The sequence below is a fragment of the Spea bombifrons genome, chromosome 5 (genome assembly GCF_027358695.1).
Source record: "Spea bombifrons isolate aSpeBom1 chromosome 5, aSpeBom1.2.pri, whole genome shotgun sequence".
NCBI classification, from domain to species: Eukaryota; Metazoa; Chordata; class Amphibia; order Anura; family Pelobatidae; genus Spea; species Spea bombifrons.
The window spans coordinates 3,271,354-3,294,549 of NC_071091.1; the positions used below are offsets into that span (position 1 = coordinate 3,271,354).

Sequence of the window (23,196 nt, forward strand, 5' to 3'; positions counted from 1 at the left end):
CCTCTGGAAGTCACATCCGCCGGACCCCCAACTTTTATCCCCCGTCCCAATTTAGGACCTCAAACCCCCCCTTCAGAGACGCTAGAATGTTATCCCATACGACGTGCGCCTACAGCACCACCTGCCCCTCTCCATACTGTATGTTCTTCTACACCACATCCCAACTAGATTGTAAGCTCTTGTGAGCCGGACCCTCTATGCTTAATGTATGAGGTCGCCTTAGTTCTAGTTTTGTCAGACCTTTTGAACGTAGGGACTGTAAGAAGCGCTGCAGGGATTGTTGGCGCCATTTAAATAAAATATCGCCATATGGAGAGCTGGATTTGTCAGCCCTTACGCTTCTCCAGAAGGTAGCTGACCAGTTGCCATGGGGTATCTCATGGGGCAACTGCCACCCTAACAGTGGCCAACAGCGGGGCATTTCGTTAAACGCTGTTCCCAAACAACATTGGCACCAGGTGGGCATCGCTCTCTATGTGAGGATCCAGATAGTGAGCAAAATTACCAAAAAAATGTAAACATTTGAACCCAAAACGTTTAATAATTTGATTAATTGCGGAAAATCTGCTTCATCACAGCTACATTTTCGTCATCGCTCTAAATAACGCCTTGTGAGGCCTTCTGACGTCACTGTTTTATTCCTAGGATTATTCTATACATGGCACGAGGTTTTTCCCGGTTTTAACCCTTCATGTTATACTGCCACGCTACCCTACTGCCCCAGATACCCCGGCTGTCAGGGGAAGGCTGGAGGCGTGAGGGGGGGCGCACGAACCCGGCAGGAACTGGCGTCAAAACCTAGAGTCAGGATGACAAGACGAGAAAAGAGTGGGCGCGGCAGTAACGTGACACTGTCTGGTATCCAGGGTCACCGCGCCGTGACGTCACATTTCCTTGCCTGAGGCCTCGCGTGCATTCCTAACATGGACACGATATAGTGCGGAAGAGCACGTAGCACACCGCGCATCGACTCCGCCCACCGACAGCAGCAGCCAATCAGGCTTTACGTAGCGCTACACCTCGCGCGGGCTCACGGGAGGTGTAGTCCGCGAGCGGTGCCGGCTTTCCCGCTGCGTGTAATTAGAAGGTGAGTGTTCAGAAAGTTTTTTCAGCCAGCGGAGCCGGTAAATGAAGCCGTAGGCGGCACCGCGCGGTATTTTTTAAGAGAGAAGACTTATTTTCGGGAAGGTCACAATGGGCTCCGAGGTAACCTTGGTGACGTGTAGACCCCACCCCTTTACGTCACATGCCGGTTAGCCTGTATTAGAGCCTGCCGAACGCGCGGAGGAAGTGACAGTTGAGTTTTGTACTATCGCGGAGAGAGGGACACGAACAGGTGAGAGACTGGGGGCCGGTAGGGAGAACTCAGCGGGTTAATGCGAGGTGCCTTGTTTTGGTGTATGGCTGCCTAGAGGTTTGTAAACGGTTAATAGTGAATAATTTTGTTGGTTCTTGTCTGTTGCGTTGTCCGATGATGATGATGCTCACCACTCTGGCACTTAAGGGGTTAAACATGCCCCTTTGGTTGCCCCAGGGGCGAGGGGCTCAGCTCTGTGGGTACTGAAGGTTTGCGCCGGATTGTAAGCTCTTGTGAGTCACATGGAGGTGGACAGGTTCGGAGAGAGCCTGGGCTCACACGAGAGGCCCACCTGGAGGCGTCATAACACAACCAGTGTGATAGTGACGTCATGCCTTTAGGGGGAAAGGGTTAACCAGAAACGTATACTTTTGTTTAGTGGAATCGATGATTTGTTGTTTTATGTTATGTTTGATAAATAGCCAGAAATCTGGATCAGCCCAGTGGAGATGGAGCCTATAATTGGGCCAGCCTAGAGGCCTCTGAGGCCCTTCTTCAGAGACAATGAGGCGATAACATCCGAAGAAGAGACCTCTGAGGTCTGGATAGCCAATGTCTCCCTTACATTCTTTTCTATGTTGGCTCAATGAGCGGTTTCATCGTCTCCTGGAGGCGCTTTTATTTAATTAAATGGGATAGTAAAGTGGTCCTTGCCGTCTAAACGCAGCGTAAAGAACCCCTGAGCCAGATGGCATCGTGGACTACAACTCACTTGAGTCTCAGCCAACGCTTGGGGTGCTGAGGAGTGTAACTCCCATTCTGCTGACATGTCGTTTATTAAAGGGTTTAGATTTCCTCCTTAGTTTCGGGGTCCAGCAGGTGCCCCCGAGACCTCTTCTCCCGTCTGCAGGTAACGGGCGAGCTGGTTCTACGCCGGGTGATAATATTCAGTATTGTTGTTTTGGTTATAAATGTGGCTTTTTGGTTAAAAGACTGATGTTCTGGATACGTTGTGCCGTTCCTGGTGAAGCCGTTATCTGTAGGCGCTTCCTGCTCTGCCGCGTCCTGTCCTTGTGTAACCCGCGGGGCTGATGACATCATCATCCGGTGAGCCTGGCCGGGATAAAATGTCCCAAACGTTGTAATCTTTAGATCAGGTGACTTGGACTGTTTTACGTTGCTTGTGAAATCTAACGATTGACGTCATTCTGAGCCTCGGCTGCCGAAATGCCCGAGCCCCCCTCGTAAAGACAAAACCCCTCATCTAGGGCTGATCAATCTTTATTAACCCTTTGATACTTCACGGAAACACCCGGTCTCTGGCACCGAGCACTCGGATCCAACTCTCTGGACAGGAGAGTTTTCCGACCTGTGACTATTTAACTGTGCGTTGTCATAATACCCCCTGAAACCAGACTGGTGAGACAGTAAGACTTCTGTCCCCACTGAACTGGTTTTATTGGTTTAACCGTTCTGCAGGAAACAGGCCATCAGATCGGCCCCATCCGGCCCCCGTCTAGTCGCCCGTTTCTCCTGCTGTAAAAACTCAAACCTTAATCAGTCGTTGGTCTCGTCTTAGATTCAGGAGCCGGATGTCTATCCCATGCATGTTTAATCCCCTCACTGTATTACCCTCTACCACTTCTGCTGGGAGGCTGTTCCACTTGTAACATAAAACTTCCTTATATACCATGAAACTTACTTACTTCCTTGCATTGCTCAACCACAATCATCTTTATGATATCATAATACCTCTAAAAACAATTCTCTTCCTTGATCCTCTGCTCCTTTATGCAGGGAATGCACCCTGAAATCCCCTGTTTCATTGCACTTATAATACACTGCGGCCGTACCATTATAATAAATAGGGGGGGGGTTATGGTTCTATTGGGCAATTAGACAATTTCTATCAGGCTATGGACCCTGTACAAAACACCTGTATGAGGAATCTGTTTATTTCTTGGTGGGATTTACCATTATTTTATTATATTTTAAATGATTCTGATGTGACCCCCTCCCCCAATTACCCAGAGTATTCAGACTGGCCATTTACACCTGTGCACTTTCATGTAGCGCTAACAGAAGTAGGTGTACAGTAGCTAGGAAAACTAGCCCCAAGAGCTTACAGTCTAAGTGATCTCTTAAAGGCGGAGAGGCCTCCTTTCATTCAGGTGCGGCCTCACTGGATATACTGGAGGCTGTTACTGGTTGCAGGGCCCTCTGGGTTAATATCTGTATCCCCTGTATGGATAACTTAATGGGACCCTCTTCTCCTTCTTACCCGGTTTATTCCCATAGAACTCATTTGGCATCGTAGCAGCTTCCTGTGACCTTGTGGGTCAGACGCGACCTTGAAGCAGTTACCGTATTTTAAATGTTTTTGGTGGAATCTGTACATTTTTCTTTAAATCCTCGTATTGGGGGCTGTTAATTGTTAATAACCCGTAGTAAAGGTAACTGATCTTGTGTAGCGTGTGACACGTCGGAGTACAGTCTGTTCCAGGAACGCTCGTCACGTGTGGGAATCTGATGTCACCGGACTGTCCTCTGTGTCAGGGTCACCGCGGTTATGGCAACCCCCCCCAGTCACCTGGGCTGGGGCAGTTATTTTTAAGCTTTAGTAGCAGGAATGGCAGTTTTTGTCCGGCTCCGTGTCCTGGCACCTCTGTGATCAAAGCTTTGCGATCGGCCTCATTCGGCCCCCGTCTAGTCGCCCGTTTTTCCTGCCGTAAAGACTCAAACCTTAATCAGTCGTTGGTCTCGTCTTAGATTCAGGAGCCGTATGTCTATCCCATGCATGTTTAATCCCCTCACTGTATTACCCTCTACCACTTCTGCTGGGAGGCTGTTCCACTTATCAACCACCCTCTCAGTAAAGAGCCAATCAATCTGGGTGGGTCACAAAGTGAGTTAATCGACCTACAGCAGATTAGTGATTTCCGCTCCACATATCCAACGCTTGACATTTTGCTTTAGGGATTGGGGCAGCGTTTTTATATCCCGTCTGTAAATTAATCCATCCGGTTTTGCTGTTTCAGACACGATGGCTTCCAGCTCAGGAGACGTTCTGCCAACATACGAATTAACCGACACCCAGGGGTCAAAACTGCTGAGAAAGTCCCGGGAGTCTCCGTTCGTTCCAGTCGGTAAGAGATTGTAAATGGGAATGAAACCCCACGTGCAGCGCCTCTAAAGGCCAGCGGAGGGCAGCAGTCAGTGTTGGTTCCTCTCCTCCCGTTTGATTTATGTAGCACCACCGTATTCCGCAGCGCTGCACACTGCTGATTAGAAGGGGAGGGTGACGCTCGGGTCCTCGTGAACGTCACCGTAGATACTTCTTGTTATAAAGACGGCCGTGGCAGGGATTGGCAGGCGATTGTGACTCTGTTGCCAGGGTTTCCAGCCATTTTGTTTTCGCAGCGATCTCTCCGCCTGTCGCCGGATTCATTCATCGTTATTTCATGTTTCTGTTACAGGGGTCGCCGGATTCCTCGCAGTTGTCGGTTACGGGCTTTACAGACTGAGGCACAGAGGAGAAACGAAAATGTCCGTGCATCTGATCCACATGCGTGTCGGGGCGCAAGGATTCGTCGTGGGGGCGATGACTTGTGGTATGTAGTTTGTGGTCTTCATTCAGATCAGTCGCTGGTGAATACAAAACATGGCAGTGTATTGTAGGATGATGCCGCCAAACATTCGCACACCCGGGTTCTCGAGTCCCTATCATGGAGTCCGCCGGCAGATCAGCCCTATCTAGTCTGCCTATTTTCCTGCTGTAAAGACTCAAACCCAAATCAGGAGCCTTACCGCTTCTGCTGGGGAGACTATTCCACTTATCTACCACCCTCTCTGTGAAGGAAAACTTCCTTACATTACAGAAAAATATATTTTTTTTAAAAATGCATATATTGGTGTAAGTTTGAAATATTTTAGAAATTAAAGTAAACCATTAAAAAAAAAAAAAAAAAATAGACAGGTGCCCCTATTCTGTAACGCCAATAAACTTTATTACACGTCCACGTGTCTGTTTTTTGAACAATAAAGTTTATTGGATATTATAGACCGAAGTCCTGCGTTAAAGTCTGAACCTCTCTCTATGCTTCTGTTATTTAAAGATTTAATTAAATTGATATTTTCTCAATTTATTTTTATTCTAATTTTTAACCTTTTTTGTTCTTTTCCCAGGTGTGTTATACTCCATGTACCGCGAATATCTGGCGAAACCCAAAGAGTAAATCCAAGACTAAGACCGAAGAAAAACCCCCTTTTTTACCCAAAAACCCACACGAACCTCACATTGGGGTGTCACGTTTATTTTACGGCTGTTAGAATGTTTTCGGGGTGCGACCTGCGGATCGTTGCAGAGCTCTCTGGAAGTCCTAGAGGTTTTTCTGCTCTTCTTCTTAGTTTCACGAGACACAGTACGGGATGGGAACGCCGGATACCGAGGTCCTATCGAGAAGCTATTTATTTTTGTATACGTTGCGTGAACAAAGCCAATCTATAATCTGGATTTTATTTTTTTCGTGCTGTGGAGAGTTTCTTTTAACCCTTTATTCCTCACCTCCGCTCTCTCGTTACCAGACGTCCCTTCAGGATTTTGTACACTCGGATACAAATAAACCGATTTAAAGATTTTATGAAACGCGTCCGTGGGGTTAAAACCCTCCATATAATTTTTTTTTTTTTATTTGAGGTTTTTAAAACCACTCCTTACCAGGACTTTACAGGGAGCGCGCAAAAGCAGGAACACGGTCTGACTTAATAGGCGATCCCTAAACCCATTGAAAACAATGCACCCCTTTGTCATTAAGGGGTTAATGAAGGGGCGTCTGGTAACATAAGCGCGGAGCTATTTATTTATTATGATGTATTTTATTTCTTGTATCTCTCATTTCGCTTTTTAACCCTCTCTCCTCTGTACATTAGCTGATGTTAACTATTGGTTTACCCGTCTCATCCACGCGGATAATCCACCGAATAATCCCATTACGGATTGTAGAATTCTGTACATTCCGTGTGCTTTCACGGCAAAGTATACAATAAATACACCTGGGACATAACGCGTTGAGTTGTTATTGCTATGAGGACACATCTCCATCGTGGTGAAATATTTGGATATTGTTTGTTTTATATAGCGCCATCAAATTCTGTAGTGCAGTACAATAGGTGGACCTGACAAAACCAGTAGTATATAACATAACAATTTGATTTACAGAAGCAGGTGAGGAGGGCCGGCTCAGAGGAGCTTACTGTATACAGCGCTGGGGGGTTATATTACTGTATACAGCGCTGGGGGGGTTATATTACTGTATACAGTGCTGGGAGTTATTACTGTATACAGCGCTGGGGGTTATATTACTGTATACAGTGCTGGGGGTTATATTACTGTATACAGCGCTGGAGGTTATATTACTGTATACAGTGCTGGGAGTTATATTACTGTATACAGCACTGGGAGTTATATTACTGTATACGGCACTGGGGGATTATATTACTGTATACAGCGCTGGGAGTTATATTACTGTATACAGCACTGGGGGATTATATTACTGTATACAGCGCTGGGAGTTATATTACTGTATACGGCACTGGGGGTTATTACTGTATACAGCGCTGGGGGTTATATTACTGTATACAGCGCTGGGGGTTATATTACTGTATACAGCGCTGGAGGTTATATTACTGTATACAGCGCCGGGGGGTTATTACTGTATACAGCGCTAGGGGTTATATTATTGTATACAGTGCTGGGGGGTTATATTACTGTATACAGCGCTGGGGGTTATATTACTGTATACAGCGCTGGGGGTTATATTACTGTATACAGCGCTGGAGGTTATATTACTGTATACAGCGCCGGGGGGTTATTACTGTATACAGCGCTAGGGGTTATATTATTGTATACAGTGCTGGGGGGTTATATTACTGTATACAGCGCTGGGGGTTATATTACTGTATACAGTGCTGGGGGTTATATTACTGTATACAGCACTGGGGGTTATATTACTGTATACAGTGCTGGGGGGTTATATTACTGTATACAGTGCTGGGGGATTATATTACTGTACACAGCGCTGGGGGGTTATATTACTGTATACAGCGCTGGGGGGTTATATTACTGTATACAGCGCTGGGGGGTTATATTACTGTATACAGTGCTGGGGGTTATATTACTGTATACAGCGCTGGGGGGTTATATTACTGTATACAGCGCTGGGGGTTATATTACTGTATACGGTGCTGGGGGTTATATTACTGTATACGGTGCTGGGGGGGTTATATTACTGTATACGGTGCTGGGGGTTATATTACTGTATACAGCACTGGGGGGGGTCATTACTGTATACAGCACTGGGGGGGGTCATTACTGTATACAGCGCTGGGGGTTATATTACTGTATACAGCGCTGGGGGTTATATTACTGTATACAGCGCTGGGGGTTATATTACTGTATACAGCACTGGGGGGGTCATTACTGTATACAGTGCAGGGGGTTATATTACTGTATAGCTCCCCTATATGTCTCCTTACCGATCAAACTATACATTAACCAGAAGGTTTTTAGGGTCACAGTCTGGAGCTTCATATACATTCCTCCTGCGATCATATCTAAGACTCTAGGAAATGGAGCATTTGCTGCCCTGTGTTATGGGGGATATCCCTTCTTGAAAGCAGGTGATTCAAGTCTATAAATAATAAGTCAAGGTTTCCTTAAGGGCCAATTGTAGAACCATTTGGTAAATCCCTGCATAGACTCCCCCCCCCAGGCTGTTACGGGGTTACTGTTTTAAGGGTCTCGGGGCCGGCTCAGGTCCCGGGTGCGTTTTTGGGCTTCTGTTTGCCGCGTGATTATAAAGCCTCGTCCTTCAGCTGTTATTAGCAGCAGATCCAGAAAAAGAACAAGGAAGGACTTTCGGGTCCCTTTGACACTAAAGGCATTTGCCGGTTCTGACCTTTCCGTGTATGAGCTGCCGGAATACCGACCAACGTTTCACAGGCAAAGACACGGGGTAGGGGCTTTAACAAGTCCGGGGTATCGTGTTTCTGGTCCTCAGTGAAAACCCACAACATATCCGGGAACTCTCAGGAGTTTTGCCCTGATCTCGGGGTGAAGGGGCAGATTCTCGGGGTCACAGTCTGGAGCCGACTCCTTCCTAGTCACCTCTGTATGTTATGGCTGCTATTCCTGCTTGAATGCAGGTGATTCCGTTTGGTGTATCTTTCTTTAATGACAAGTCAAGGTTTCCATGGAGCCAGTATGAGAACCAGTTGGGCAATGAGTAGTGAGTGACTACATCTTCGCAATGGGTAATTAAAGGGTTAATAGCAGATTATTTAGAAAGTTCGCAGGTAGGGTGCCCAAAAGGAAGGCTGGATCTTCTTGCCCCCCCCCCCTTCAGGGATCCGGTTATATTCTGGCATTTCCAGTACGGCTCGTTTCACCCGCACAACAAAAAAGTGCAACAGCCAAATACGACGGACGGGTATTTATGACATTCAGAAGAATAATGGGGTTTATTTACCCCGTTTAATGTATAAAGCCGTTTCCTGCTGTTTCTATACACATTATCGGGGCTTTTAGGGCTGTAGAACCCTGCGATCCCCTCATACCCAGCAAACATTCTGGCCTCCTAGAAAAGAGGGGCATCAGGGGAGGAAAGAGGGGCTTGTGTCCCAAAGAGATGCTATCTCTCCTAATAGCATGCAGATGGAGAGTGGCCCCTGGGCCGAGTTTGCACGGACTTCCCAGCATTATTTTAAGCCATTAAATAGGAACCGGGGTCACCAAAGCCCTGACCTTGCCGGAAACCAGCACCGATTACAGCTGCCCAAAGAATTTACCCCTTCTGCCCCTGACCCTGTGGGACTAAATTCCCCTTTACACATAACTGACACATGTGGTGGTTTTCACTCAAAGTTAAGTTACCACTAAGGGCAAATTATGCCCCGCCTGCGGTCAACTACGTGTAGAGAGTAAGAAGGGAGGGCGCTCTGTGATGACGCCATCGCGCGGTTTCCTCGGAGACGGTTGCCACGGAGACGCGTCCGCCTTGCTCTATAGTTTTGAGTACCGGAAGCAGCGGATGAGGGTTGAGGTGAGTTATAACACCCCGGAACCAGGGCCCAGGGGTAATACCCGCTCCTGAGTATTAATGAGTGTGAATGAGGTATTTACTCCTGTTATATAACAATAATCCACATTAAATGTGCCCCACCCCCACCCCCGTACAGAACCGGGAGCTCCGTTATGGCCCCGCCCTGTGCACTAAAGGCTAAAGTTTACCCCCCCCAACCCAGAGGGGGTGGTAAAGGTGCTGTTCCACTTAGATAAATCATTCATTGCCCTCTCTAGTATCCTAAGCAAATAAACGACAGCAGATCTCTCTGGTTAAAGAGACACCGAAATGGTTCTAACAACAGTTGTAATAAAAAAACACAATGTCAAGGTATTCTGAATGAGGACACCTGTGTTCAAGCAGGAATTAAAGCCATGAAATAGCAGGGAGAAAAGCATCAGTCAGAGGTCAGCTCCGTACTTTGTGCCCCTAAGAATTTTCCCATCTGTAGAAGGAAAACGGTCTCACCCACTATATTTTTTCAATCAATACATAAATGGAACTGCCTCTCAGCAGAAGTGGTAGAGGCAGATACTTTGAAGGAGTTTAAACATGCGTGGGATAGACATACGGCTCCTGGAGTTCTATATTTCTATAAATGCTGAAACTTCTAATGTTCTTGAGCTTAACATGACCGGGGTCCTTGAAAGGGATAACTGGAGGTGCTTATTAAAAAGCTGTATACCGCGGGGTGCGTTATATGCCGGTTTAAAGGACCATCTGCCCCCCCACGGATCTAACGGGGTCTCTTTCTTCATCCAGTTCTCCATGGAGTCCGACGAGGCAGTGAATGAAAACCTTCGGCTCCAGTTCAGGGCTCTTCAGGAGCAGCAGCAGAAACGTCTGCAGAGAATAATGGAGAGAAAGAAAGAGAAAGAGAGAGAGCGGAGCAAACGAGACGGGAATCCGGCCGAGAGAGACGACGAGAGCAACCCCTTTACTAACGCAGGAGATCCTCCACGTGATATAAACAGACGGTACGGTCAGCAGGGATAAGAGAATAACAACCCCAGCGCTGTATACACTAATATAACCCCCAGCACTGTATACAGTAATATAACCCCCAGCGCTGTATACAGTAATATAACCCCCAGCGCTGTATACAGTAATATAACCCCCAGCGCTGTATACAGTAATATAACCCCCAGTGCTGTATACAGTAATATAACCCCCCCCGGCGCTGTATACAGTAATATAACCCCCAGCGCTGTATACAGTAATATAACCCCCAGCGCTGTATACAGTAATATAACCCCCAGCGCTGTATACAGTAATATAACCCCCAGCGCTGTATACAGTAATATACCCCCCAGCGCTGTATACAGTAATATAACCCCCAGCGCTGTATACAGTAATATAACCCCCAGTGCTGTATACAGTAATATAACCCCCCCCGGCGCTGTATACAGTAATATAACCCCCCAGCGCTGTATATAGTAATATAACCCCCAGCGCTGTATTCAGTAATATAACCCCCAGCGCTGTATACAGTAATATAACCCCCCAGCGCTGTATACAGTAATATAACCCCCAGCGCTGTATACATTAATATAACCCCCAGCGCTGTATACAGTAATATAACCCCCCAGCGCTGTATACAGTAATATAACCCCCAGCGCTGTGTACAGTAATATAACCCCCAATGCTGTATACATTAATATAACCCCCAGCGCTGTATACAGTAATATAACCCCCATCGCTGTATACAGTAATATAACCCCCCAGCGCTGTATACACTAATATAACCCCCAGCACTGTATACAGTGATATACCCCCCAGCGCTGTATACACTAATATAACCCCCAGCACTGTATACAGTGATATACCCCCAGCACTGTATACAGTAATATAACCCCCAGCGCTGTATACAGTAATATAACCCCCCAGCACTGTATACAGTAATATAACCCTCAGCACTGTATACAGTAATATAACCCCCAGCACTGTATACAGTGATATACCCCCAGCACTGTATACAGTAATATAACCCCCAGCGCTGTATACAGTAATATAACCCCCCAGCACTGTATACAGTAATATAACCCTCAGCACTGTATACAGTAATATAACCCCCAGCGCTGTATGCAGTAATATAACCCCCCAGCGCTGTATACAGTAATATAACCCTCAGCACTGTATACAGTAATATAACCCCCAGCGCTGTATACAGTAATATATCCCCCAGCGCTGTATACAGTAATATAACCCCCAGCGCTGTATACAGTAATATAACCCCCAGCGCTGTATACAGTAATATAACCCCCAGTGCTGTATACAGTAATATAACCCCCAGCGCTGTATACAGTAACATAACCCCCAGCGCTGTATACAGTAATATAACCCTCCAGCGCTGTATACAGTAATATAACCCCCCAGCGCTGTATACAGTAATATAACCCCCCAGCGCTGTATACAGTAATATAACCCCCAGCGCTGTATGCAGTAATATAACCCCCCAGCGCTGTATACAGTAATATAACCCCAGCACTGTATACAGTAATATAACCCCCCAGCACTGTATACAGTAATATAACCCCCCAGCACTGTATACAGTAATGTCATTCGGTGACAAAAAACCTGGTTTTATGTAATTTTGTCCCAATAAACTCCCTTTATCTGCAGTCTTGGAGCCGTCATGTGATAATTTTGCTCAAACACCACGCTGAGCAATGCTCCTTCATATACTTTCATTAGGCTGAGTGATTAAGACTGCAGCTGTATGAAAACATTATATTATGGGGGGGGCTACAAACTGGGTGAAATAGATAGTAATCTGATACTAATACTAACATGATGACTTTTTTGGAAAGTAAAACGTGGCTATTTACTGCCATCTTGTGGTTAGATATGGAAATCCCTCGAGCTCTGGATCGATGAACCTCTGCTGGATCCCTGGCTGAGATATTTAGTTATATATAGCGCCGTCATACTGCGCTGCGCTGTACAAAGCGTTTAAAGTCGTGTTGTGAACGAACATATTTACAGCTATCCTTGAGTGATTTGCACGCGGTGCTAAATGTGGAATAGTTGGTAAGAGTAGGCCACCTGTTTCTATGGTGATAGCTCCACGTTTACAAATGTTATCACAGAATTGCTGCAATAACCAATAACCGAGCCTCGTGTTCAGGGAGAAGATTGATTGATTATTGATTGATTATTGATTGATTATTGATTGATTATTGACTCCATGCACATACTTCGATTTTAATAAATAGGATCTACAGCCTTAATATGTGAGTTTTATCTTCTGTTGAAGTATAACCAGCAGTCTAGGGCCACAGGGCCAGCAAAATGGGGGGGGGCAGTGGCCCTTTTGGATGATCAGGCTCCTCTGGGGGGAGCTGCTGAATGGGAGATCTCTTATATCCCCAACTATGGAGGAAGATGCCAAGCCGACGCGGCCTCCAGAGCACGCCGTCCCGGCACCGCAGATCCATAGGAGGCAGGGGTATAATGACGCGGGCTGCGGATGGGGGGCCTGATTAGCTGCATGTTGGTAAGAAAATGTATTCCCATCCGCAGGCTTCTGGAAGATGAAAACGAGCAGCTCCAGAACCAGCTGCGGGAGGTGAAGGACGAGAACGGGAGGCTCCACAAACTCCTGAAGGAGAAAGAGTTTGAGATCAAACATCTCCGGAGGAAGATTGAGGACAGCAAACTAGCGTTCGCGGGTAATCCACTGCATTAAATGTACACAGGGGGTGATTAAAGATACCATAATACCCACATTGCTGGCATCTCAAGCCCACCTGTGCCAGTCTCTTTAGCGCATGCCCAATACTTTCTCACCTAGCAGCAGCGTGTAGGAAAAGCCGGCTAGTGGGCCACCGGGTCATAGGAGCTTTGTGTCTCTATGATGGGGTGGGAGGACTCGGCGAGTCTCCTAAACACTCAACGTAAGAGGTCTCCTCTAACCAAAGCTCCTTCCAAGAAGGTAAGATGGTGGTTGAGACCTGTGTGTCCAAGGTGGTCCCCACACGCAAGAAGTATCCTTGTGACCCTGCTCCCGCCATGCGTTTTGTAGGCATATACAGCGCCGGTCACATGTCTCTACGCGCCGTCCCCGTGTATATCCGTGCAGTGCCGATATCCAATAACCAGTCTGGATTTCAGGGACGGCGACTGTCGCCGGGGACGTCGCGGCTACAAAGATTGTCGAGTTATCCAAAAGAAACCGGGAGCTCACGGCGGAAATGGAGAGCGAGAGGACGAGAGCGAAGCAGCTGAGCAGCAAGATGAAGGAGATGGAGAAGGAGGCAAGTAACATAAAGCCATTAAACCCCTTAAAGCATCTTCTCATTACCCACAAAACATGTTTCTAATTGTTTTTAAGATGTTTTTTATTTAACATAGAATCTGCGGATCGGCCCCGTCCGGCCCCCGTCTAGTCGCCGGTTTCTCCTGCTGTAAAGACTCATTATTCAGTCGTTGGTCTCGTCTTAGATTCAGGAGCCGGATGTCTATCCCATGCATGTTTAATACCCTCACTGTATTACCCTCTACCACCAATGCTGGGAGGCTGTCCCAATTATCCACCACCCGCTCCATAAATTCAAACTTCCTTACGTTACATATAAGCCTCTGACCCGCTAATTTTAGATTATATGTACTTAGCACATTAGTAACATTTTCCCCCAGTGGATACAACATTAAAATTGATGTCATTGGGTTTTTCTTTTTCTTCTTTTTTTTAACTTTTTTTTTTCTTTTCCAGCTCCAGAACGCAATAGCAAAACTTCAGAGCCCCTCCGGTAAAGACTCTATAAACGGGCAGACAGCGCCTCGGACAGCGGAGCCAAATCCGGTGAGTTTAATGGTTAAATTCAGCTTCGTATCTCTTTAACCCCTTCATGACACCGGTGGCTTTAAAGGCGCAGTTCCAAAACTTTTATTTGCCGTCTCTAGCAGGTTAAGCAAAATAGATCTCGGCAGGTTTTTTCGTGAAGGGTTAATCACATAGAAACAAACAGGCTTACCTGTGTGTCACATGACACGAGTTCCCGGCACAAATTATGAATGAAGCCAACATTCCCATGGTCAAAGAATTATTTCTGGGAAGGGTTTGGGCAGAACGAGGAATTCTGCTTCCGATGCCAAATCCAGTAGTATTTTTAAAGACTTTAGCTGGACCAGAAGTCAGCATCACTCTGGCTGAGCGTGATTGGAGTTATAGTCCATAGTAAGATGATGGCATACGGAGACCTTTCTTTTAAGCAATGAAGGGTTTCTTTCCCAGTTTAGTACGCATCGCGCATGGCTGAGAGTCGCGCATGGAGAGCGTTTCTATGAAGAACTCATCCGTAATCGCACTTTTTTTTTTCTTCTTTTTCTTGCAGGTCGAGAATCCGGAGACGAAATCCCTGCAAGAAAAGCTGGCGGCAGCCAACGTAAAGATGACGGATTATCGCAACCAAATCCAGACCTTAAAACAGGAGCTGAAAATGGCTCACAAGGTAATGGCCACCACCAAGCCGTGCTTATCGAAGGGTTAATGAGCCTCTCAAGTGTCATTTAAAGGGCCAGCAAATACTTGAATGCTCCTCAATTTCAGGCGCTCCACTGGTCATCGTCCTCCGTGATCATAGCCCCGATGGCCGGCTTAAAGGTTATCGCCTGCCTTGAACTGTCCTCACTAGCCTGTTAACCGCCTAACAGACCCCCCGTCAGAAGGGGTATTCATCATACCGAGCTGCAGAGTATTTCACAAAGAGATAATCTGCAAGGCTCCGGTAGGCTGGGGTTTTTAGGTAAAGGAATTGGTCAATTTTAACTTTAAACGCGTGATTTTCAATATTTCTGTAGGTTCTAGCCAATGAAGTCGGGGAAGAAGTGAATATATCGCAGCTGGTGGGCTCCTCTGGGGGCTGGAGGGGACGGGCGCAACAGATTCTTGCCCTGCAGGGCCGGGTAAGTGAAAATCCAGCTGGATGGTGTAAGGAAACCCAAATGGCTCTAATACCGGCCCTCACGGAAACCTTGACTTGTCGTTATTTAAAGATACAGTTTATTGAGTCACCTGCATTCAAGCAGGGAAATCAACAATAACATACTGGGAGCAAAAGTACCAACTGGGACTCTTAGATATGATCACAGAGATGTAGAATGAGTAGGAGCCAGCTTCAAAATCTGTGCCCCTGAGATCGGGGCAAATCCTGGTGCTACTGAATGCCCAAACCCTTCCCAGAAATAAATATTACATCACTTCCATGATTTATGCCAGAAACGCTTAATTATCATGTGACACAGAGGCTGGCACTGATTGGCTACCGCGATACAAACCGAAGATGGCTTCTTAAAATCTTCAGAGGAAAAAATAAAAAGACAGATCCGCAATGAACGTTTTATGTAAGTGGAACAGCAGCTGTAAAGGTGGCATTTTATTAACGGCTCGTTTTCTGCAGGTCCGTGAGCTGGAGGGCCAGTTGGGCCGGGGGCGCAGTCCGGTGTCCGAGCTCAGCGTGGAGGAGGAGATGTGGGGCATCTCCGTACCCAAAAAACTGGCAGCTCAGGAGAAGAACGTGTTCCGGATCCGTGCCCTGGAAAAGGAGAAGAGGGAGGCGCTGGAGGTGAGATTTTGGTAAATTTTAAGTGAAATTATCATGTTACATGATACTACTGTTTATGTCCTGTTTACCTATTGTACAGCGCTGCGGAATATGATGGCGATATACGCATTTCTTTCTTGGGGCAACCAGGCGGAGGCGGCTAATAAGCTATAATTCTAGAAAAATAATGAAAGTAATGATGAAGGCAGCTGAAATACGGCGTGGCTTCACGTGGTACATATTGGGGGCTTTTACCAAATCCCTGACGTTCTATAAAATGATCCCCTGATGGTATTTACTGAGCACAATGGGCCCAGCGAGTTCTCTGGTGGTAGATTTGTGGGACAGCCTCCCAGCAGAAGAGGTAGATGTGTAGCTAGGCAAATGGCTCCTGAATCTAAGACGAGACTAATGACTGATTAAGGTTACAGCGGGAGAAACGGGCAGAGTAGACGGGGGCCGGATGGGGCCGATCTGCTGGCGGATTCTATGTTTCTTCAATGGCGCTCCCGGCCGAATATCCTCCACCACCCCCCCACTCTTCGTTTCCCTTCTCTTCGTGACGCTTTTTTAAAATAATTTCTATTGATTTATTTAATACAGAAGCTGACGAGCGAACACGAGGCCCTCAAGAAGGAGAACGAGGAGCTGAGAAAGAAGTCGGAAGCCTCAAAAGCCAGGAATAAAGTCCTTTCCAGCGAAGCGAAGACACTGAAGGCGCAGATGACGACGCTGATAGAAAAAGGGAAACACGACGACGAGCTCATCGACGCCTTACTGGTACCGACCCGACGATACCCCCCAACAGTCCCAAACAGTCCCAACTCACTGACCGAAACCAGATCACCCAACTCCCTGTACCTCCCGCGTTCCTCCAAGTACTTCCGAGATTAGATTATAATGTAGACAGCGTCCCGTCCCAAAACACATGATCGGGGAATTAAAGGTATGATGAACCAGGAATCAGATGCTGGGCAAGGAGACCTTATTGGCCACTCCTTTATCAGGCCATTAATAGTCCATGGTCTCCCAGCAGAAGTGGTAGAGGGTAATACAGTGAGGGTATTAAACATGCATGGGATAGACGTACGGCTCCTGAATCTAAGACGAGACCAACGACTGATTAAGGTTTGAGTCGTTACAGCAGGTTAAACGGGCGACTAGACGGGGGCCGAATGGGGCCGATCCAACGGCAGATAGGAGGTTTCTCTGTCTCCTTTATTTGAAGCACTTCTTATACATCGTTACGTAATTTACATTAATTATTACCAGCCAACTTTTAGAGGTTTTTAACGCTGGGATGTTTTTACTCCGCGTCGCGTCCTTTTCTATCAGGCGTTAATTTAATGTATATTTTCCCTCAGAGCCAGCAGAAGAGCATGCAGGAGGTGCTGAGCCGGCTGAGCCAGGAGGAGAGGCAGGGAATGGATTCCCAGCAGACCCTGAACATGCATTTAAACAGCGAGACTCAGAAGCAGAACGCGTTGGTCACTCAGCTGAAGCACATGGTGGCCGAGAGAGAGGCGAAGCTCAAGCAGCTGGAGGAGGAGGTGAAACGGTTAAAGGTAAGGAGGATAGAAACGCGGTTTTAGGTTTTAAATCGCTGTATTTAGTGTCACGGAATAAACCTACCATGGCTTCCTGCCGCTGCTTTAGAGTTCATTTTTGGCCACAAGTAGGCGGTTGGCTAATGGTTGGCGGACAGGCCGGGCATCCGATGCCACGTGCAGCACGGCCTCAACGGAAAGCCAACCCTGTAGCCTTTAACCTAAACTGGCTCATAAACCCGGCACGGCCCCGCGGGGGAACTCTGATCTTCGCTTCTAACGATCTGTTTGGGCCGGACATAAAAAAATTAATATGTTTCGATTCCTACAGAATAATCCAAAAACACCGCAGAGTTCTGAGAGTCATAAACCAGCAGAAGATTTGGGACCTGAAAGATTGGGACCTTCGTCAGACGGCGGGGACGTCAGTGCGAGGCGGGGGTCCAGCAGGTACGGAATAACCGCCCCCCCCCACCATGCAGGGGCCGGCACTCTGTATACCGACACGCTTTGCCGCCTGTCCCGGGCCCCTGTGCCTCACTCGTCGGGTCAGCGTGGATGACGGAAGGGTCGCTTGGGTCACCAGAGCCTGAGCTTCAACTCCCATGGTCCTCAGCCGGCCTCCGACCTGCTTTCTGGATATGCCGAGGCTTTTTTTTTATTATTGTGTTTCAATGCCGTGGAGATCCGGCCGGCTTTTCCTATCAGAAAGAATTAAATAAAAACCAACAATGTATACGTTAGAAGTTTACTCGAGCCGACTGCGTGGCCACGTTTAACCCGTACGTGGCAGGTGTCGGTTGGGTGCTATACTTTTATTTTTTCCTTTTGGAGTTTATGGAGTTAAATTGATGTTTTATGATTTGAAACGAACCAGTTGTAGTTTTTTATTAAAACATCCCCCCCCCTAAGCAGGTCGGTTTCCAGAGCGGGACATGAACTCGTGGAGAGCGCGGCCCCTCGGCCCACATCTGTGAACAGCAGAGTTTCCCCTCCGAGGTGCGTTTTCTGCTTTACAGGCGTTTATTCCACTAAATAAACTTTCTGCCGCTAACATTTCCCTGTTTCTGACATTAAAGGGTTAAACGCTGTTCAGCGGTCTAGAATTTGCACCAGCAAGCAACAGGTTAAAAAAAAAACCCAGAGACAAATTTTAAAAGTATTATTGGGTTGACCAGAAACACTTTACTTTCTTCTTATAGAACCTGCCGGCAGATCGGCCCCATCCGGCCCCCGTCTAGTCGCCCGTTTCTCCTGCTGTAACGACTCAAACCTTAATCAGTCGTTGGTCCCGTCTTAGATTCAGGAGCCGTATGCCTATCCCGCGCATGTTTAATACCCCTCACTGTATTACCCTCTACCACTTCTGCTGGGAGGCTGTTCCACTTATCTGCCACCCTCTCAGTAAAGTAAAACGTCCTTATATTATATCTAAGCCTTCCAAAAGTTAAAAATCAATTATAATCACTGTCGGTTAAAGTATATATGTTATGACGTGAAGGTTGAACGCAGAGGAAGAAGCCACTGGTGTGTTTTTATATTTGTTGTACAGCGCTGCGGAATATGATGGCGATTTTTAAACCAATAAATGATAATAATATTCTCGTTACATCTAGGTTTTGGGTTTTTTTATATACATTTATAGTTGGAGATTTCAACCTCAGTCTCTTGTTTTTCTCGGACAGTCCGGATGTTCGGGGGCTTCAGACGCAGAACACAGAATTTAGGGCGCTTTGCAAAGCAGCCGAGGTGGAGCGAGACCGACTTCTGGAGCTGGTGTCCGTCCTGCAGAGAAGGTAATTCACGGAGCTGGAAACTTTTCCTGTAAGAATATAGAAGCCCAAAAACACAGCATTTTGGGAAAACATTTTTCGTTTTTGCATAATTTTGCATCCAGACACCAACTTTTATATTGATCCAGAAAACGAGGAAAAGCCAGCGAAATGTTCTAAAAACGAACCAGAATCCCATGTCACTTACGGTCATAATACCGTATTTGCTGGAATATAAGACAGGGTATTTTCAGAGCAAATGCTGGTCTTATATTTGAGGTCATCTTATAATCTGACCTCACATAGAGGTCTGACTACAAGACTAAGATCCAGATCCCCCGCAGCGCTGCAGGGACCCCGGATCCTCCTCTCTGTACACGACCTTCCGGTGCCCCATCATAGAAGCCCTGGCAGAAGTGCTGATGTCCACCGGCAGAGTGGCATATTGGGGGGCTATAAGGTATATGGGGGGGCAGAGTGGTATATAGGGGAGTATAAGGCATATCGGGGCAGAGTGGCATATAGGGGGTATAAGGCATATCTGGGGGGCAGAGTGGTATATAGGGGAGTATACGGCATATCTGGGAGGGCAGAGTGGTATATAGGGGGTATAAGGCATATCTGGGGGGCAGAGTGGTATATAGGGGAGTATAAGGCATATCTGGGGGGGGCAGAGTGGTATATAGGGGGTATAAGGCATATCTGGGGGGCAGATGTGCATCACTGGGGGGCAGGCTAGCAAATAAAAGGAAATAAAAACAAGAAATTATTTTTTTTATTAAATATGAAAACCAATAGTTTACACGAATTAATATTTACTGGTAAAACTTTTTTCCTATAGTGTAGTCTAAGAAAAAAAAGAAAAAGCCTGGATATTAAATAATTATTCAGATTTTAGAGCAATAATCGAACAAATCCGGTAAATCTAATTGTTTTAGTGATTCATAAGCATTCTGGTACGCAGACATTTATTTTGTTCAAGTTTGGACCTCCCAGGTACCCATACAATATAGTGAATTAGCGCACGCTTCCCGCGGAGATAGACCCCCCCCGGGCTCGCCGTGCGATGTTCCTGATATAAATAAGGCGTAGTGTATCAGAGGCGTGACGTATTCTGTCGCTCCAGGATCGAGGAGACCAGCGACAAAGCCCTGCAAGCCGAGAAGAAGCTCCAGGAAGAGAGGAGAAGATCCGTCCTACTGGAACAGCAACTCGAAAAGCTGAAGATAGACCCGTCCAGAAACGGAGCCGCGCAGAAACTGTCTGCTCGCGGGAAAGCGGGTAAGCTTACGGCCCAGACGGGGGGCCGCTACAGAGCAACGAACCAAAACCCTGCATCCAAACGTAACTAAACCCCGCAATAAATCTCCCCTTGGATCCGCAGGGCAGTCGCTGACCAACTCCAGACACTTCAGCGAAAGAACAGATTTGTCGCTCGTTCGGCCCTCGGATCTCCCCCTGGAAACTCAGATAGAGGAGCTCAGCACGACGTGAGCATGACTTTTACAATTGAGTTACCTGTAATGATGTTCCTCAGATAGTAATGTCAGCTCTTCGAGCTCCCCTGAGTTTGATAACTGGATTTTGGGGCCGCTTGAGTGCTTTCTGCTGGCGGCGGCGGCCGGTGGGCTTCCCACTCCGTTCCAAGATGCGGAGAGTCCGTCGTAAGCTTAGCATTTACAGGAGGGGGAGGGGTAACTTGCATGAGTTGGTTTGGCCAATTCTTTATATTTTGTACGTATAGTAAAAGCCCCGGAATATCCGGACCCGCTGACCTAAACGACGTTCTATTTAATACGCCTTGAAGGGTAATGTCTGCTCTGTTTATCTGTTGCATGCGCAGGCTCGCTATACAGATGGATGAAAACGAATCCCTGAAAACTGCCCTAAAAAGTACGCTGAAGACCAAAGAGGACGACCTCCGGCTGTACCAGGACATGATCGGCGAGGTGAAAGCGATCTTCCTGCAGGCTCTCCGCCAACACAAGCAGCAGAAGAGCGCCGCTTAGTCTGAGGAGTCAGAAGGTCGGCGGTCAGAGCCGGGTCTGGATTAGGGAACAGAAGGAAAAAAAACGATGGCGGGCCAGATTATCCAAAAATCCCAGAGAATGAATGGAATCTTTGGCGTTCGGGGCCGAGCGGTGTGACACCAAATCGAATAACTCATTTTAAGCACTTTAACTCAATATTTAAGTTTTAGCCTAAATTAGTTAATTGTTAGGTAAAGTTAATAAAGTCTGACTTTCCTGCCGGTGGGGAGGACAGGATTTCTGGCAGCTTTTAGGAGCAAAAATTCAGTCAAAGTTCTTCTTTCTGTATAGCGAATATGGTCGTTATTTCTAAGCGTGCGGTACATGTGACGAGTGTGCGCTGCTCGACTTTATAGCCATATGATGTCATGGGAAGAGGTAGGTGCTGTATGGCTTTATAACCGTATGAGGTCACGAGGATAGGTGTGGCTTTATAGCTATATGATGTCACCCGGATGGACTCATGCTGTGTGACTTGATGCCGTGTGATGTCACATGGTACAGAGTCTCCTCGCTGACCGCGTATGAGACGTACAGCCCTGGATACAGAATTACGTTATTTGGGGGCAGTTCTAGATTTTCCTTAATAGTTTGGGGCTGGATCTCTCTGAGTGAACGAGGATCCGTGGCTGAGCTGCAGAGGCATCCAGCTCTCTCTCTGAGCCGTATCGAGGGGGGGGGGGGCGTGTTAAATACACACCGGGGGTCCATTCTTTATTTGTTACGTATCTTGTAGGTAAAAATATTGAACTGATATTTTTTTTTATTTTTTTTAAATGTATTTTGTATTTAAAAATAAAATAGAAATGATTTCTGAAATCCACGACGTGCGGCTCATTTAAAGGTTTTTTATTTTTTTTTTACTGAAGTTCAGTGATCGTTATTGGGGATTATCGATATAAACTCATTCTGGAGCAAAGTTTTAAAAGCGTTCTTATATATATATATATATATATATATTAATATATATTTTAACTCTTTATTTTCTGTATAGTCTAGTAGATTGGGCTCAGATAAATGAACTCATAATGCCTTCAGGCAGCTGCATATTAACCATTTGTACCGGTATATTATGGGGCAAAACTACAACTGGTTTAAGAAACAAAACAGCAAAATATATATTTAGAAAAAAGAAACATTTTAAAAAGTGGAAAGTGCAATATTTTGAATAATTTCGATGCGATACGACTCAATAAAAAGGGGCGTTCCCCTTTAAAATAAAAATCCCAAGTCACCGTTGGCTCCTATAACTGTTGGGTTTCCGTTATTTCCGTTGGAGTCACATTTGTCTGGAAAGCAGCTGCTGCCAACGCGTTCTGCCCTCGCGGCTCACAAGTCACGTATAATCATCTAAGATGTTTTATTAAATGTTAGAATTGATCCGTCTTATCTCAGGTATGGCAGACCAAAGACTTTGTCGCCTAGAAATTGTTGCCATGTAAAATGTATTTGCTGCTCTATCACTTCACTATCAGATGTTAATAACTGAAGTATCGCTGCCCTGTGAAGATGGTAATGTGTGAATAATGTGATCCCCGCAAAATGCTGCTTACGGAAGACCCTTCAGGGGTTAAATCAATTTTAATCAGTTAGTTGGAGAAGGACAGTAGAAAGCAAGTAAGCAGTTTTACTATTTGGAAGAAAGATTCACAGACAATGATTATGAGAATAATAAAACTTTATTTTATAATCAATTTTTTTTTCTATGTAATCGACCTTAAAGCAGGTCGACGCGGGGGCCACCTCTGGACAAAGAGTCATTCTCCAGCACTCAGGAGAGGAAAAACCTCTTTGGAGGAAACCTCTGAGAGAACCATGGCTGGAAGAATTGCCCTTCCCTCTGGGCATTAAGAGGTTACTTCTATCTAGTGGATGGGGCAAAATC

General features: G+C 46.4%; 3 protein-coding genes across 3 annotated transcripts in view; 2 read left to right on the plus strand and 1 right to left on the minus strand.

The window, feature by feature from the left end:
- LOC128497502 (5-beta-cholestane-3-alpha,7-alpha-diol 12-alpha-hydroxylase) overlaps window positions 1-23,196 on the minus strand; it is a 187,567-nt gene that overhangs the window by 18,094 nt on the left and 146,277 nt on the right. The gene's annotated exons all lie outside the window — the stretch shown is intronic.
- HIGD1A (HIG1 hypoxia inducible domain family member 1A) lies at window positions 1,063-5,920 on the plus strand. Its single transcript, XM_053467608.1, has 4 exons — window positions 1,063-1,087; window positions 4,336-4,443; window positions 4,774-4,908; window positions 5,483-5,920. The coding sequence occupies exons 2-4, from the start codon at window positions 4,341-4,343 to the stop codon at window positions 5,530-5,532; spliced, it is 288 nt and encodes a 95-aa protein (XP_053323583.1). The 5' UTR covers window positions 1,063-1,087; window positions 4,336-4,340; the 3' UTR covers window positions 5,533-5,920.
- CCDC13 (coiled-coil domain containing 13) lies at window positions 9,309-21,528 on the plus strand. Its single transcript, XM_053466722.1, has 16 exons — window positions 9,309-9,396; window positions 10,180-10,394; window positions 12,940-13,088; window positions 13,531-13,673; window positions 14,132-14,221; window positions 14,754-14,870; window positions 15,220-15,324; window positions 15,819-15,983; window positions 16,566-16,742; window positions 17,327-17,527; window positions 17,841-17,959; window positions 18,425-18,508; window positions 19,195-19,305; window positions 20,408-20,562; window positions 20,666-20,771; window positions 21,125-21,528. Exons 1-16 carry the CDS (start codon window positions 9,385-9,387, stop codon window positions 21,288-21,290), a joined length of 2,115 nt encoding a protein of 704 aa, XP_053322697.1. The 5' UTR covers window positions 9,309-9,384; the 3' UTR covers window positions 21,291-21,528.